At 39.5% G+C, this 18,854-nt stretch overlaps 1 protein-coding gene across 4 annotated transcripts in view; it reads right to left on the minus strand.

Annotated features, from left to right (window-relative positions):
* The window catches only part of SLIT3 (slit guidance ligand 3), a 543,690-nt gene that overhangs the window by 111,818 nt on the left and 413,018 nt on the right, over positions 1-18,854 (minus strand). For all 4 annotated transcript variants that reach the window (XM_075509986.1, XM_075509985.1, XM_075509988.1 and 1 more), the window contains 3 exons: positions 14,778-14,928; positions 13,494-13,568; positions 1,788-1,931 (listed from right to left, as the gene is read on the minus strand). In XM_075509986.1, coding sequence (XP_075366101.1) covers positions 1,788-1,931; positions 13,494-13,568; positions 14,778-14,928 — 370 coding nt within the window. The remainder of the gene's footprint in view (positions 1-1,787; positions 1,932-13,493; positions 13,569-14,777; positions 14,929-18,854) is intronic.

Genomic DNA, 18,854 nt, shown 5'->3' on the forward strand with positions numbered 1-18,854 from the left:
AGGCAGTAGTACTGCAAGATGGGATGGCCAAATTTGGATGCCAATACATCTTGCACAGCAATTTGTTACATTTCAGGAAGCATACAGTCTTTTAAAAACTGGACCATGACCCTGTCCAATGTGGCCTCTTTGTAAAAGACCACAATTTTAATGCTCAAAGAAAGTCAATTAATGGGTAGAAATGTATGTACCTCAAGTCAAAACCTTTGGTTTCATATCATGGTCCAGCATGCACTGTGTGCCCTTTCTGAAGGAAAACTTATACTTACAGATCCTCATATCATGCTGTGTATATTTAGACTGCTTTGTCAGCTAGAAGGAAATGTAGGTCAGGTCAGCAGGATAGCTTGAATGTTAAGCATCTTTTTATTAAAAAATGCTAAATTTTGTTTAGGAGCACTGCCACAGGCTGCTTTACAGTATAAAAATTAATTTTTTATCTACAGACAGTATTTTCAAATCCCTTAGTAAAGTGCATACATCAAATTAAAGGACAGATGGCTGTAACCACAGAAAAATAATATTAAAGGAACAGCAAAAGAAAAGTTCCCTATTCATCATTACAGGTCAAAGTCCTTGAAGTGAAACTTGGATTTCTTTTTACACTTGAGTAAGGACTGAAGTAATTGTGCCATGATACTTTGCAACGTAAGAAGTATTTGCTGCTAATGAATACACTGCAGATTTTAAATTGCATTTTCACTCCTAGAGTCTATTTACTGACAGCATCCACCTAGTCAAGTGCTTTCTTTCTGCAGCAGGGAAGACTATGCAAGAGAGGTATTTTTCACGTACAGATCATACACATTGTCTGGCATAAGTCTTTGCTGTCACCAGAAGCCTAGTCCCTGACTGCTTCTCAGGATGGTGGATGGGGTAGATTAGACATCATCTTGAAATCTTGTCTGTGATCCTTTTTCCAATATAACTTTTAACATGAAAATAAATTAGCATTAGGTAATATGAGTTTATGTAAAAGCATTAGTTCTCAGAAATAAATTACAAAGGTTGTCTAAGCACAAAAGTAATACCCAACTGATTTCTTATGCATTTGTGCTCTATGTCACCTACACACTCTCCCCAACCACAACTGCATTAATAAGATACCGACACATAATTTTTATGGTACTTGGTGTGGGCAAGAAAGAGCATGCTGTGGCTAGTCCAAAGCCATGCCTGTGCTTGTGGGCTACTACACCTGGTGCAGAGTGAGTGGCCAGCTACCTGCTGTCAGCAGGACCTGTAACAGTTTGGTCATGCCTGCCTTAAAGTTGCTTAGCTATACCTGTTTTGGTGGCAGCAATAACTTGAGTCTTTCTTCTCTCCCTACCTACTGATTTCATATAGTTTGTAGGATATTAAAAATCTTTCAGGCTCCTAGCCTACTCTGAGGTTTGATTTAAGCAGACCAACAATTCCAATTTGGGTGGAGGCGGACTAGGAGGATGGACTAATAGATAGCAAACATGTTCCTACATGCCTTGTTTCCATAGGAAATAACAAAATAATAAAAGTATTAAATGATTAAAAGTGCGCAAATTTGATCCATGACAGGTTCACCATCATGTTACCCCTGAAATTCTTGAAAATCTGTTTTTTCACAGAAACAGCAGATAAATCTCAAACCTACCCAGGACTAGAAATATATTGAAGACTTCATGACGGTGATACAAGACCCTGCCTTAAAGCTTGTTGTCTAGTAACAGATATTTTAGCAGGCATTGCTGAACTTGAGTACTCCCACTCAACTTACAGAGGAACAGAGAAAGACAGGCCTTTGCACTTACAATGTCTTTAGCCCTGTGAGGCCTCTAAACATTCGTCCATGCACTGATTCCAGTTGATTCTCTGTCAGAATCAGTTCCTGCACTCCTGAAGCTCCATCAAATGTGCCTTCTCGGATCTCCTTGATCTTATTGTTGCTTAGATTTCTGGAAGAACACAACAGTCACAATAATAAAATTTTTAGTGTTGTATTCCAAACATACATCATCACACTGGAAGGAGGAAGATAGGAAGAATATGTGCCTTTTAGTGGTTATCTAGAGAGACATTCATTCAAGTTCAAAATTATACCTACTGTACTTACAAATAGCTCCCCTTCACTCATCAAAACCACAATTATATCAGATATATCAAGAGTATTTAAATTAATGGAATTACCAGCTCTTACATCTCATGTCATTCTTGCTTATAAGGGTCTCAGGGATACAATAAGTGGGGGTTTCTAACATGTGATTTATGTCCATAAAGTTATGGACCGTGGTTGGGACTGGGTGCTCATCTGGCAAGAATCAGTTAAAGTTACTACCATTGAAATAGGTACCACACATTGAAATATGGACCACTTTTATTTAGTGTACCAGGACCTTTACTCTTTTTAAACTCAACACTTGACTAACATACAAAACTGTGTGACTGCACGTATCTCATACAAATTTTAATATGTGCACTCATGAACTCCCAGGCACTTAAATTTAACATCACCACTCAAAATGAGTATCACTTAATGCTCAATTCACAGCTACTGCAATATACAGCATTATTTTCTAAATATTTATTTTGCCTATACAGTGTCAAGATATTTGCTTATAGAGCAACACTGGAAAACTTCAATCTACGAAGTCAAATGAAGTTCTGATGAAATGCAAAATTAATCTTTTGAATATTTGATATTTGTGAAAAACCCAGTGAATAGAAAACTTCTGAATGATAAAATGCCATCAGAGATGCATAAAAATAAAAATTATTTATTTAAATAAATTTAAATATTAATTATTTAATTATTTAAAATATTTCTATAAAAGGCCTTAAGCACATTAAAACCTTGGGCCTCAGTCCTTCAAGCATCTCCTATGATGCCCTGTATAGATTATGATGAATAATCCTATTTATTTAGGTTTATGACAGGAAACACTATTCTTTGTTTTACTGTCTACAACAAAAAAAGAGAAAGTAAAAGATATGCTCTTGCTCCCCAAAAGATGCCAAATTCCAACACTATTACTCATACGGAATAGCACATTACTCCAGAAATGATCCCAGTACACAGGCAGCATGACTAATAGTTTCAAAATCCAATTCCAGGTGATATAAAACAAATGACAAGGTATCAGATTAACACCTGGGCTACTCTGCTCAGAAGAACAGGCAATCTTGTTGGGATAAAAGCTGACAGAAGACATGGTAACAGGACAGCTTGGGCTCAGATAGAAATAATGTGGGTCTTGCTCTTTGCAGAAGTCATCACTTAATAAAAAAAAAAAAAGTTGAGTCTTGGAGATAAGTTTCATGTGGGAAACTTGAGTACACTGGTTTCTGTCTGCTGAACAACTGTCAGATAGTGGGCCCTACAGCATGTGGCCCATCACCTCTTGTGCATTCCGTGATCAGAAAGAATAGGAGTATGCCAGCAATCAGCCAAAAATAACATAAAAACATACAGAAATACTTACATGCAGATTTTGCTTTCCAGAAGTTTAGTACTTTGTGCTAACATTCACATGAAGAGTTTATGTTCAGTGTCAAAGCAAGTCAAGGAAGGATATTCTGACATATGCATTTAATTCTGGGGCTCAGCTATTTCTCTAGTGAAAATGTTTATAGCTCAGCATCTCTTTTGAACGCTGGCATAAATAATTGCTCCCAATGATCCCATTCCTGGTAAAGATCATGCCATGATACATATTTGCACAAAAATCAATGAATAAATAAGTAAATATTTGTAGTGGGAAAGGAGGGTGACTTACTATAATACACAAAGACTTTGACTTTCAGTTCACAGATTGCAAACTGAACTATACTTGTAGTTACAAAGTTTTATTAGTTAGTTTTTACTATCTAAAAGATATTTAGTCACATATATTTAAAAATGGGTGCAATTTTAATGGATTATTAGATACTCAAGGCAAAAAAGAGCAAATATTGGAGAAAAAGGCTGGCCATAATTGCAAAGGAATTGGCACCTTTGTACAATGCAAACCATCTGAATTTTAATTGCTGCCAAAGAACTTCTGTCGATAGGGAACTTCACTCATTTGAGTTAATAATGCCTGATCATTTCAACAACACAAAATTATCCAAAAATATGCTAGCAGTTTCAGAAGGCAGCAATTATATATACCTTTCCCATGCAAAAGATTTGAAAATCCAAGTTTAAATGCTATGGTAAAATCAAAGTTGCAAGGCAGAGAAAAGACAAGGTTTACAATAATAAATAGGTAAAGACAACACTGCCCTGCAATCCCGCTTGGAATATTGTTAAAGCAGATGTTCTGCCAACCTGGATTTCTTTATTTGTCTTCCTGAATTAAAGCTTCCCATATCAGAATGCAACAACAACAAAAAAAAGGTAGATGACAGCACTTATTCACTCAAAAAAGAAAGTATCCTCCTTAAAATCTGACCTACTAGAATAGTCAACATGAGAAATTACATACTTTTCAGTCTAGAATTACCAGCAAAAATAATCAGCTGATACAAACCTTGAAAAATGAAAGCAATGAAACTTTTGCCTGCTCTGCAACTCAGAGAGCTCTACTCTGTCCTTCCCAGCACTAAAAGAATCTTTCATATACGATCATAGCACTTGACAAGGATTTTTTTTTATCAGACAAAAAACTTCTGACAGTTTACAGCAAACTCCCATTATAGAAAAGCCCCATCCTCTTGCAACGCTAAGCTTCTATAAGGAATTGTTCTTGAAATACTGGAAGACAGTGGAAAATGAATCTCGAGTATTTCCCAAGATACCTGTTCCCTCTGGCAGGACTCACATGGGAACCTGTAGTCTACCTGGTCACTCAAGAAAGGTTATTGTTTCCATAAGAACTCCCTGATTTACCCTGGTGATAAAGTTTAATCCTATATCCAGACTTTTATTTTGGGCAAGAAGTCAAAAGAAATTTTCAGAAAGCCTGGGTTTACTTTTTGTGGGGCTCTGAATAGGAAATGAACAGATCTAAGAAGCTATCAAGGTAACAATGTTCACACAGCTCACTTTTCAGTCAGATTTTATTTACTTTATGGCTAAAGTTTATAATAATGTTATTTCTGTTGATCTTATAACCGACACAGAACAAGCTGGATTCTATTCAGACTTTACAGAACCATTCATCCTGCTGTACCTGCTGGGTCAATTTTAACATTACAGCATATTATTCATCACTGTGGTACTGACAGAACTTCCCACAAGAACAACCACCAGAGCACAGTCCAACTGCAAAGGCTCTGCTTGGTCTCCCCTTGAATCTTGTAGTTTTATCATACAAACAGCCTTTTCTGAGTGGCGGTTTCCCTACAATATTTCTGTCTGTTGGTGATGTGTTTGGAATTTTTAAGTATATGTTAGGAGGAAAACCCCAATACTCTTGCATTTTTCTGAAAGAAAGATATTTGCTGAGAAGATCACAGAATCACAGAATCACAGAATCGTATAGGTTGGAAAAGACCTTTAAGATCATCGAGTCCAACCGTAAACCTAACACTACCAAGACCACCACTATACCATGTCTCTAAGCACCTCATCCAAACGTCTTTTAAATACCTCCAGGGATGGCGACTCAACCACTTCCCTGGGCAGCCTGTTCCAATGCTTGATAACCCTTTCAGTGAAGTAAAATTTCCTAAACCTCCCCTGGTGCAATGTGAGGCCATTTCCTCTTGTCCTATCACTTGTTACTTGGGAGAAGAGACCGACCCCCACCTCTCTACAACCTCCTTTCAGGTAATTGAAGAGAGCGATAAGGTCTCCCCTCAGCCTCCTTTTCTCCAGGCTAAACAGTCCCAGCTCCCTCAGCCACTCCTCATAAGACTTCTGCTCCAGAGCCTTCACCAGCTTCGTTGCCCTTCTCTGCACACGCTCCAGCACCTCAATGTCCCTCTTGTAGTGAGGGGCCCAAACCTGAACACAGTATTCGAGGTGCAGCCTCACCAGTGCCAAGTACAGGGGCACGATCACTTCCCTACTCCTGCTGGCCACGCCATTTTTGATACAAGCCAGGATGCCATTGGCTTTCTTGGCCACCTGGGCATGCTGCTGGCTCATATTCAGGCGGCTGTCAACCAACACTCCCAGGTCCTTTTCTGCCTGGCAGCTTTGCAGCCACTCTTCCCCAAGCCTGTAGCGTTGCATGGGGTTGCTGTGGCCCAAGTGCAGGACCTTGCACTTGGCCTTGTTAAACCTCATACAATTGACCTCGGCCCATCCATCCAGCCTGTCCAGATCCCTCTGCAGAGCCTTCCTACCTTCAAGCAGATCAACACTCCTACACAACTTGGTGTCATCTGCAAACTTACTGAGGGTGCACTCGATCCCTTTGTCCAGATCACTGATAAAGATATTAAACAGAACTGGCCCCAACACAGAGCCCTGGGGAACACCGCTTGTGACCGGCCACCAACCGGAGTAAACTCCATTCACCACCACTCTTTGGGCCTGGCCATCCAGCCAGTTCTTTACCCAGTGAAGAGTACACCCGTCCAAGCCATGAGCAGCCAGTTCCTCCAGGAGAATGCTGTGGGAAACTGTGTCAAAGGCTTTACTGAAGTCTAGATAGACAACATCCACAGCCTTTCCCTCATCTACTAGGCGGGTCACCTTGTCATAGAAGGAGATCAGGTTGGTCAAGCAGGACCTGCCTTTCCTGAACCCATGCTGGCTGGGCTTGATCCCTTGGTTATTCTCTACATGCCATGTGATGGCACTCAGGATGATCTGCTCCATCAGCTTCCCCAGTACCGAGGTCAGGCCGACAGGCCTGTAGTTTCCCGGGTCCTCCTTCCAGCCCTTCTTGAAGATGGGCGTCACATTAGCTAATCTCCAGTCAGCAGGGACCTCCCCAGTTAGCCAGGACTGCTGGTAAATGATGGAAAGGGGCTTGGTGAGCACTTCTGCCAGTTCCTTCAGTACTCTCGGGTGGATCTCATCAGGCCCCATAGACTTGTGAGTGTCTAAGTGGTGCAGCAGGTCACTAACCATTTCCCCCTGGATTATGGGGGCTCCATTCTGGTCCCCGTCCCTATCTTCCAACTCCGGGGGCTGGGTACCCAGAGAACAATTGGCCCTGCTATTAAAGACTGAGGCAAAGAAGGCATTAAGTACCTCAGCCTTTTCCTCATCCTTGGTCACTGTGCTCCCTCCCCGTCTACTAGGGGCTGGAGATTCTCCTTAGTTCTCCTTTTGCTGCTAATGTATTTGAAGAAGTGTTTTTTGTTGTCTTTTACAGCAGCAGCCAGACTGAGCTCTAGCTCAGCTTTGGCCCTTCTAATTTTCTCCCTGCACAGCCTCGCTACACCTTTGTAGTCCTCCTGAGTTGCCTGCCCCTTCTTCCAGAGGTCATAGACTCTCCTCTTTTTCCTGAGTTCGAGCCAGAGCTCTCTAGTCAGCCAGGCTGGTCTTCTTCCCTGCCGGCTCATCTTTCGGCACCTGGGGACAGCCTGCTCTTGTGCCTTTAGGACTTCCTCCTTAAAGACTGTCCAGCCTTCCTGGACTCCTTTGCCCTTTGGGGCTGCCTCCCAGGGGACTCTCTTGACCAGTCTCCTAAACAGGCAAAAGTCCACCCTCTGGAAATCTAAGGTGGCAGTTTTGCTGACCCCCCTCGCCGCTTCTCCACGTATCAAAAACTCCATCATTTCGTGATCACTCTGCCCAAGACGGCCTCCAACCATCACATGGCTCACAAGTCCTTCTCTGTTCGTCAACAAGAGGTCCAGCAGGGCACCTTCCCTAGTTGGCTCACTCACCAAAGATTTTCCAGCTTTTACCAACAGTCTGGCTGGCTTTTATAGAGTGAGTTGTTCTCAGAGGCAGAATGGCACTGAAAGTCTTAAAATACTACAGGCAGACAGTGAAGTACACCCAGTGACACTCCTACATTCATTCAGCAGAGCAGACTGATGGCCTCACTGGAAAAAAGGGAGGTACATGATGAGCCCAAATGCCACGTACCACAACGCTCTCTACAATATCATTTCCAGAAAATAAAGTCTGTTTCTGTATAACAAGTGACAGATGACTGCAACCTCAATTGCCATGGCAAAATTTATGCTTAGGGGAAAGAACAGCAGGTAACAGCTGTTTCCAAGCACACAAACTACTTTTACCTCCCCAAGAAACTTGAGATTCTGTTTTTTAAACTGACTTCTAGTCTGCAAACTTTATCATGATTCAATTTTATTTTGCATGTAAAATGTACTAAATCCTGGACTGACACTCCGTACAATTCAGTGTAGGAGAAATATTTACAGACAAATTAAGCCTCCAAAGGCAATTATATACTAGAGGTGGGGTTGGCAGTACCAGTGATTGCCAAGACAGCCTGACACTTCCTATTATAAGACCATACTTTATGTTCACTTTGTAACTTTGGTAAGATTTAACAGAATGAACTGTCAGATGTCCCTTTCAGGTTTTGAGGTAAATATTTTTTATTGTTCTTGTTCTCCAAGAAAAGAGGTCAGTCCTCTTTCTCCCCAGCAGTGCATGAAGTATGGCAGTTCACCTTTTTGTTTTGAATGTGAGCTCATTGCCATTTTTTTCTCTGCAGAAACAGCTGCCAGGACCTCAGTGGGAATGGCCAGTCCCACTGATTTCCCATAGGCACTGGGGAGTGGGCAGGCTCTAGAGCTGACATCAAGGAGCTGCAGCCTCTCCCTATGGGTCAGCATCCCATTTCAGCAAGCAAGTGTATCTCCTTGCTCCCACTGAGTTAGGTACCCAGGGGGTTTTGGAGCTTGAACCTGTCTGCCATAGCCAGAAGATACCTCCAGGCTCCCACTGCCATGGGAGTCCTCAAGCACTGGAGGGTTTTTTCACTGATTAACAACTTGAGGTAGTCCCAGGGAGTCGTGGGGTCTCCAGTGTTTGATTCATGCTGAATTTGGTAGTTGCTGCAAGCAAAGAACTGCTCCCTTCCACAAAAGTCAAAACCTTACCTCTGTGAATGGTAGTGTCATCCCTCACCCCTGCCTGATGTGAGATCTTGCTGTGTTGGGTGAGAAGATCTCCCACTGGCAACATACTCCTCTGTGAAAGGCAAAAACTTCCAGCTCCCAGGCCTGGAGGGCAGCAGGTCTTGGAGCCTTTCTATCTCACAGGGGTAGGATACCCCCAAAAACCCAAGTCACGGAGCTGCTCCCACTGTTATGGAGCTCAGAAACGCACCTTTGTATTTCTCCTGCACTTCAGGCAGATTTAAACTGCTCTTTTCTAACCACCCTGCAAAATACCAGCAACACAGTTCTTGGAGCCTGGAATTCACTGCAATGTGACTTCAGCTTTCAGAGACAAGTCATATTTTTACACTTGCAAGATCAGGTGAGGTAATATGGTAAGAACGCATTGAAAGCAACACAGAGTTCAAGGCATTTTGCAAAAGCCACTGGAGAACCTAGTAAATTACTTCTGGAGCGGGTTAAATCTGTCTACAGGAATCTATATCAACCTATCAACCTTTTTATTCTACTGTAGAAAACATTAAACATAAAGATGGATTAAAATTTAGGTTATGAAAATAGCATTATGTATATGGGATTTTGCAGCTCATTATTGATGTTGATGTTTTTTTTTTTTTTTAAAAAGGTATATGCAGACACATTAACCTTTTAAAAACCATCAGGGTAATCTTAGCAATTTAATTCCTAAATAAAATATGGCATAACTTTGCATTATGGATCTGTGACCTTTACATTTCTATATCAAGAATTCAATTTTGTTTTGCATTAAAATGTATTAAGTCCTGGGCTGACGCATCATACAATAAGATTTGGCTTAGCAGGAATATTTACAGACAAATCATACCCCAAAAGCTAATTATATATTAGAGGTGGGATTAGCAGTACCACCTATTACAAAGGTGGTCTGACACTTCCCATTTTTGTAATGTTTACTTTATAACACTGGCAAGATTTAATGGAATGAACTGTCAGATGTCCTTTTCATGTTTAGAGGTAGATACTTTTTAGTTTTATTTTTCTTTTTTTAAACAAAAGAAGGAAGTTTACCTATTCCAGGAAATAAAGCTATCCAAAATACCATTTTTCTCGTATCTCAAAACTCTGATAATCTTTTTGTGAAAAGCCACTCAAAGAAATTCTGATTTCAAATTTGTTAATTGGTAACTACCATGTAGGTGTTTTATTCAAAGGATACATCTTCCCTGTGAAAATCTGTTAGGATTTGGCTGAATCCTTAGTCTTTAACAAATAGATTTAAGATTCCTGCCACAATCCAAGGAGACTGCAAGACATATTTTTTGGAAAATTTGAATTTTAGGAGCTAATTTTCCAGAGGTTTTGTCACTTCAGATTCTTCTTCAGATGACAGCTTCTCATGTCTCTCAAGACAGTGCAGGACACAGGGCTACAGACTGTGCAAAGTTTGGGACTGGGCACTTTTCTCTATCCAAGTATCTACTCTACCTGTTCCAGGCAGTATTAAGAAGTAACGTCCTTGGCTGGATAGAGAGGGGGCCCCAGCGAGATCTATGAAAGCTATAAAAACAGCTCAAGGCAGTGCAGTGGAGTAACTGTGTGTGAGGGCTAGGAAGGGAGCCTGAGTGAGAAGAGTAGGAGTTTTGTCAGTGGCTACAGAGAGGTAGAGAGAAGAGGAACAGGACACTGGCCTTATGCTGAGGTAAAATACAGTAAGAATAGAAACTACACTGAATCAGGAAATAAGGAACCTAGCAAGGGATTGGGACAAGAGTCCAACTGAAAATTATTATGTGAATATATAATTAAAGACTATTTTCACAATTACACACTGGAGCAACCCTAATATGTCAATACCAAATCTATGAGTATTTCCCTTTGGAATCTTATTAGAAAACCCAAGAGAAAACCCAAGAGACTGTGATACGCAACAACACACATACAGACATGGACAACTGACGGAGCTTGAGTGACAAAAGAACAAATGTGAGCATACACTTATAACACAAGTAATCTGAATCCTCCTTAAAGTCCAATTTACAGACTACCTCAGAGTGTTTATGTTATAAACCAAAGCTACATTTAAGCATAATGTAAGATGAGGAGGCACCAAGATGAAACACCCATCAAGAGGAAGGAAGAGCTAATTCTTCTATTTCTGGAATTATGCTGGAGCTTTACTAGTCACTGTGGAACTGAGGTACTCTTAAAGTAGTTTCTTTGCAAATTTCCTTGACACGGATCTGTCACTAGTCTTAAACTGAAGTGAAGGACAATCAGAGGGCAATCGTTCAAATGCCCATTCAGATATCCTGATTGCAGATATTCAGATTCATTTCAGAAGAAAGAGAATTACAGAGATTAAATAAAGAAAAAAAGAAAAAAAAAGGTGATTTAGGCTAATGGCCTGCCACTACAGAGCTCTGAACTGTTTTCTTAAGCCTAGGAAGCAATGCAATTTCCAGACAGATTCCTCCACCTGCTGTTTTCCTTTAACACTTGAACAGACAAGGAATATGATGAGACAGAGTCAATATTGCCAATCAAGTAACAGTAAAAATTCTTGTCCCTTATACACAGTGAAAAATAGAGGTTTGATCAATATTATTCCTCCTTAATTTAACAGCAGCAGTAAGCAGTAAGACTTAATGAAGAGCACATGTATCACATTCCTGCCACACACACAGTGCTGCTGCATTAGGACCTTTAGCAGCAGCAGCAATCCCGTCCACTGGTATTTCCTTACATTTCACTTCTTGCATGATGGAAAGAGGTCTATTATTAGCAGAAGGATACTTAATAAAGGCCAAATAATAACATAGAAGGAAAGGCGTGTTTGTTTGCTTGTTTGTTTTTTTCCTGGTAACCCCTTCCCTTCACAAAATGGAACTAGGAGAATTAGGAAAAAGAAGTCTAATCTGACTTTTTAAGGATCAAGCTACTGAGTACGGTTATGGTTGAAATGTTGCTCCACTTATATCAAAAACCACCCTTTTCAGAAAATCCCTTTATTCCAATTGAGATACTTCTTTACAACACCAGGCAGAATACAAGATTACTGAAGGAGCCTCTGCTTGGAGGCTGACACTAAAAAAATCCATGAGACACTTTTTATGATGTGTAGGGCACAACTACTTCTTTTTGCCATCTGTTTGAACTGCAACGGTATACCTCAGTTCTCATCGCCCACTAAGAACAGAGCAGAAAGATTTTTTGTTTCACAGGAAACAAACTCTTAAAAAAACTCTCATAACTGTTTCATGCTGCATTTATGCATAACAATACAGCCCTGTCGAGGCATCCCTCCCACCTGAGTGATTGATGGGAACAAGAAGGACAGCACCATAACTTGCCTACAGTGAATTTTAAATAAAATGAAAGAAATTATTCCAGCTATCACACCTCTCCAATTTTGAAAACATAAATCCTGAAGGTTTGATGAGGACAGATGCTTTCCTATTTGTGTATACTTTTATATACCATACATTTTTCATTCCCATTTACTACCTACTTGCATAGACAACAGAGCACTTCAACAATGTCAACAACTTAGTTCCAAGTGCATTGTAGCTACAACTTATGGATCATTTATAAAATACTACCCTAATGTATATGATTAATTCCCCAAGTCTAGTGGCCTGTACTTGCACAAACACAACCCCCACCCCCAAACCTGCATTGCTGCATCTGAAACTCTTGCAGAAATAAAACTGACATAAGAATCCCACTACAGTTGTCTCCAAAGCCACTGAGATCTTACATGGATTCAAATGGCTAGGAAGCTCCAGATGGCAGAAACCACGTGAAGCGAATGCAGAACAGAAAGCCTGGTTGGTTGGTTTCCCTAAATTACCTTGACTCTAGCAATATAATCTTACTACAAGTAAACAGTTAGATGAGACATTAGCAATGGGGCCATAGGTTTAAAACTTTAAATAACTTCAGAAAGATCCATTTAGAGACTATCAGGAGGTATCTAACATATTATCCTCTTTCCAAAACACAGCTCTTGTTAAATATATACATTGTGCAATGCCAGGACTCAGACTGTTAACAGAATTATGCAGATATATTTGAATGACTGATCTCTAAATTAGGTAATTGATTGTCCTCTCTAAAACAATAATGATCAAAAGAAGCTGCCTTGTAATCTGTATCTTGTAATATTATTTTCCTTTGACCATTTGAAACAATCACACTAGTTGGAGTCGCACAATACGTTCAAAAGACAAAACCAAAATGCTAAACTTTGTAGCCACCTCTGACAGTAAGCATACATCTGAATAAATTCTGGGACAGAATTCCCTTCAGTCTCCATGAGTCGAAGACTTTAAGAAATATAGCCTAAAGAATACTGAAATGTCAGCCTAGTGATCTTCATCTGTCACTGTGGTTTAACTGGGCCTGTCCATCTAACAGGCAACTGATTCAGTTTCCTTAATTTCACATTAAAAAAGCGATTTCTGCTATTGCAGTACTAAACTATAAAAAAAATTATCCCTTCCTCCTTCCTTATAATCCAAGGCAGCAAGTATTCTAACAAGCAATTGACTCAAACTTACATTTTTCTGAGGTTTGGCAATTTCTTGAAGAGTCCGATAGCTTCCAAAACAGAAATATCATTGTCATTCAAACGCCTGATAGGAACAAACAAAAACACATTTAATACTTCACAGACGTCTGTAGATATATCTCTGTGACATAGAGGGCTGCCACCCAGAGAACTATGACCTTTGTTAAGCAAGACACTATCTGCCATCTCTCTCAGACTCCTAGAGTAAAGAGAGTTTAGCTTTGAAGGAAAGGGAACATAGAAGACTATCTATACTAAAAGCTTAGGATGCCTTTAAGAGTGTAATGCCGAAGGACAGCGTCAGAATGCCTTCTTCTTCCAATGCACAGGAAGAAAAAGCCTTATTTGCGTGACTAAACCTCCCTCACACACTCTGCTACAGAAGACATGCAATTGGAGATGTGGTTCATGTAAACAGAAAGGATGTGATTTCAGGTCCTTTCCCATCAAAGTCTACTGGTCTTCAAAATTAATGCAAAGGCCACTGTCTTGGCAGGTTTGGGATGCAAAATTCTTTCTCTGATTACATGTAGCTCCATTTTTCTACGTAGAGACTTTGCTGTGTTTCTGGATGTCTCTCTCTCATATTTTTCTATTTTAACTTCATATCAACAATTTTTATGGGGGTTTAAATAGAATACCTTAAGTACAATAAATAGAATACTAACACAAAAAGAGAATTGTGTTTGAAGGGGCTACTAATATAACAAAAGAAAATAAGTTACTTAGTAATAAATATGGTTTTTTCACACTCTCTAGCAGTATACTGTGTTTATAATTCCTAAGAATCTCTAAAAGCAAATAAATTTTGTAAAATCGCTTATAGCTTAACAATACATCAGTTTTAGTGAGAGCCATTTCACCCAAGTAGCAGGCCCTGCTGAGATGGAATGAGTTCCTGATCACAGACTTAACTCAAAAGGATGAATCCATTTCTTAAATAAAAATGACCAGATGCAAAGACAAAGGACTCAAAGGTAGAATGGAAAGGAACCATACAGCTTAGGCCACATAACAGGTCAACACTTCAAGAAGACACACAGAGGCAGCTGATGCACAGGGCCATGGCTCCTTTCTCATCCCCACAGTTGGCATGAATGCTAAGGAAATAACAGAGTTGTGGTGCTCCTTTGAAATAAAATTAACTTCCCCTTTTTCATACAGGGATTAAAGTAGAAGGTGCCTTGAATTGGTCTGAGTCCCTTTTACAGCCTTTAAAAACTAGGAAAACCAACAGGCCTTGCTGAGCACATCTTGGAAAGCCAGCACTTACAGATCAGTAGTATATTCAGGAAGGTGACTGGGTAATCGGGTGAGTTTTTGGTTAGAGCAGTCTACAATTGTTCCCTCGCAGCGACACTTCTCAGGACAGACAAGGTCCATGAAACACTTCCCGGTGAATTTACTTCTGTAATCCTCTGACCCTGCAATAAAAGGAAAATATATTCCAGCAAACAGCTCCTGATAACTGTAGCAATCAGAAATTTTATGGAAACTATTCTCAACACTGCCTCCTGTCAGCTCCCAGCTCCTGCACACAATTTTAACACTTGCCAAAGATTTTTGTTCAGCAAATATTACTCCCAAGACTAGCCTCTGTTTTTTCACTCTTCCCTCGATAGATTAATTCCTTGTCTAACAAGCCTACCTGTTAAGGTATTTTTTGAAGCATGTCTAATTAGCTGTTGGAGTCTGCTTCAAAGGAGATCCAGCAAAGTCACTTTTTCCCGTTTGGAACTTAGTCCAGCAAGAAGGAAAAAGGATCTCATGAAAGCAGAAGCTATCTTGGTGCATTCGAATGGCAAAGGATTTTTAAAGATGTCGTTAAAAAGCCCAAAATTTTCAGACCTCAGCTATTAGTTATTTTTGAGAGCAATCTTTTATGAGAGAACCTTGTCAATTTTCCAACAATTAGATACCTTTATTAACTATGTTAAACAAACAGCAGAGGAAAGTAATAGCAGTTTAAATCATTTTCATTTTAATTAAGGAATGGGTAGACCATACTCAGTGAGAAGCACTCCCTAATGTACCATTATACCAAGATTGCCAGACCTCTTTGACTAGGTTTTTGACCCGTTCTAATGAAATGCTTTTCCAATTAGACTCAGTGAACTAATCTGTCCTTTTCAGGTTTGCTTTTTCTCTTTTAATAACAGCAGGTTGGAAACTTGATCTCTGTGCTTCAAGGAACCAGGAGTATTAATAAATGTGTATGTAAGCAAAGTGTTGCCAAGACCCTGCCATACAATACCTGCCCACTCACTTCATATTTCATAATGGAAGCACCAGAATGATCTCAGGAATCTTGTGTAACGCCCAGTGATCATAACTACCAAGAAGTATTTTTTAACTTTTCCAGAGTTTTACAAGTCAATTACAAGGCTTTCTCAGGAATGGTCTGAGCAATTTCAGTTTTTAAGAACCTGAAAACACGAATAAAAACTTAAACCTGAGCTGAAATTTGTTTTTAGAGACTTGATGACATTTTTCACCTGCTTCCCCTTCCCAGACTGATAAATACACCACTGCTCCTTTTATGACCACATACTATTTTCTGTAAGAAAAAAGAAGTCACCTAAACCCACTACTATTTTAATTTATGTTACACATTACCTCCACACGGTGATACAGTGAAAGCAAGCAATTCTGCAGGCAATCTAACATTTTGATCCCACAAACACACTGCGGTTTAGTTTTGTAATTCCAGACTAGATTATGAGAAACATCACATACAGCTTTGTACATTACCACTTCTGTGGTGCTAAATACTTTGCAGGTTATCATGCTTATTGTAAATTACACATGTAAAGTGAGACTTGGCTACTGTTTTTTAGCTTGACAGCACAGCACTTAAAATATTAGGACCACTGGGCATTTTAAAGTATTATAAAAATACATTCTAAGCCTTTCCCCACACCACCATCATTTAAACTCTTATCCTTTCAAAAAAACCAATCTGATTTCCAGTCCTAAAAATTCCAGGCTTGGTAGTCAGGCTAAAATGTCAAGTGATGAGCGTATTATGGCTTGATTACAAGAACATACAGCTATTCTTTCTTAGGTCTATGAGACAGTACGTTCGTTGTTTATGATTCCCTGGAAATAATGCCAAAGATAAGCAGTTATCAGGACAAGGGTTTATTAAAACTGCCACAATTACAGTACGCCTTGAAAAACCCAGCAAAATTTTTCAGTGATCAGAAAATGTCTTGGAAATCCCCAAATTAACCCTTGAAGAAGCACTTCTAATTTTCATTGTAAAAGCTTTCTTTGAAAGAATAATCACAAACGTCATTAAGTTACACAGAGTAAAAATTTATTAAGTATAATTTTTAGTCTACTGATAGATACAAGATTCATCTTCCTATGGGAAAAAAGAGGGATGGGAAAGTAAGTGGAATGCTTTATGAAGGAGAAAAAGGGGTATATAACATTAGAGGGTGAAAATCAGTTTTTGGTTTTCTCTCAAGCTTTCTGGAAAAGTAAATAAAGTATATTTACCCCATTTTGACTTAGCAGTCTCACTCTCTTGATGGCATACAACTTTCCACACTGCATCAGCTATAGGAAGTTGAACTTGCCTGGGCATCAGTCCACTGCCTCCATGCTTGCAACAGGGGAAAGGCCTCTCAGCTCAGCAGGAGAGGAAGGGAGCAAACATCACCTCTGTACTTTTCTTTCTTTCTCTCTCTCTCTCTCTTTTTTTTTTCTTTTCCTTTTTTTTCTTCTAAATGAGTTTAAATATGAGTTACCCACGCAAGCACTGAGTGAAAAGTAATCAATAGCATGTATATGCTCAGCAAGTAGTCAGTTATCCATTAGACTGTGAGACAGCAGGAATCACCTGCCAAAGACTAGATAAAATTTACTATTTGACCTGAGCCTTGAGATCACTTCGACAGGTGGCTGCTCTATTAAGATATTCCCATCTGGGATACTAATGTGAAATTCAGCCATCTGCCTGCAGAACTATTTAAGTGTGTGTATCCATTTCTACACACAGGGCTTTATCAATGTACTATGCAGGGCTCTGAGTGAACATGACAGGATTCAGGAAGTACAATCAACCATCACGTGCATGTAGTACTTCTTGCATGCTATAAAATCACCTGTGGAAAGCCATGGAAAAGAGATGCAGGACAGGCAGAGAAGAAACACTTGGCTTCATTTTACTATTCCAGACCAGCCATTTGGTCATTTTATTATGCCTGAAAGCATCTGTGCACTGTAGCTGAGAACTCTGTGAAGCTTGGGTGAATGTAAAACATGACCTGGGAGTTTCTAGTAATTTACAAAATTAAAAAGAATTAAGTTTGCTGTAAAATGAGTAGTCAAGGCAACAGCAAGGCCTGTGTTTAACTGAAGGCAACTGTGTTTATCTGGATTGCTAGTTACTCTGGTAACATTTTCATTTCACAGCCTATGTGACACCACTATCAGGTACCAGGGCATTGCAATTCCTCAGTATCATAAAACAAACACACATGCCATTCTACAAAACAGCAGTATTGAGATAAAGAAACACCACATTTCCAAGTGCTCAAAAATTTTAGGTGCCTTTCTAATACCCACATAGAGCAATTAAGCAGCAGAGGCAAATACCTTTTTGTCCTATTCTTCTTTTTAAGCATTGTTTAGCAACCTGATTTCAGTTTTTAAAACTTAGCTTTGCCCAAAGGACTTAAAAGGAGTGCTGGATGATCTGTTCTGGAAAAATATCAGATTGAAAAAATTCAAGCCCCCCCCTCAACAGGGGCTTGAATTCTGACCTGATACATTCATTCTAGAAAAGATGGATCCAGCTGCCTCAAATTTGGCACCAAAAATATGATCACAGAGATCACTTGGTCTAAAACTTGGATGAAAAAACAGGAATCCCAACACTCACTTCTTCATGTAACCACTAGATCATGATTCTCATAGGTTTTCAGGAAAAAAGGAGGTACATTGTTTGTCATAATTTCACATCAGTAGTATTAATTCTTATCAGTAATTACAGAGAAAATCTAAGAATCTCAGATGTCCTTCTTCTGATGGCTCCACAACAGATGTGTAACAAATTTGCAAGATGAGACAGTATTTCCGTAAAAGAAAACTTCTGTATGAGGCTTTCAAAGTCCTTTATGAATAGATTTAATTATCTCTACTTTACATAGGGGAGAAGTTATGCAGAAATATGTTAAAGATCTTATCTAAGCTGTCAAAGCTAAAATGGCCCATTTGGGTATGCTGACTCAGCTTTGTGCTGTGTAACTATTGGATAATACTGTTTTCATACAGGCCATGTTACCCATGTCATTTCAAGAGATAAAAGATAATGCTTTGCAGACTCTTCTGAAGTTCTTTT

The sequence above is a fragment of the Mycteria americana genome, chromosome 8, assembly GCF_035582795.1.
Source record: "Mycteria americana isolate JAX WOST 10 ecotype Jacksonville Zoo and Gardens chromosome 8, USCA_MyAme_1.0, whole genome shotgun sequence".
NCBI classification, from domain to species: Eukaryota; Metazoa; Chordata; class Aves; order Ciconiiformes; family Ciconiidae; genus Mycteria; species Mycteria americana.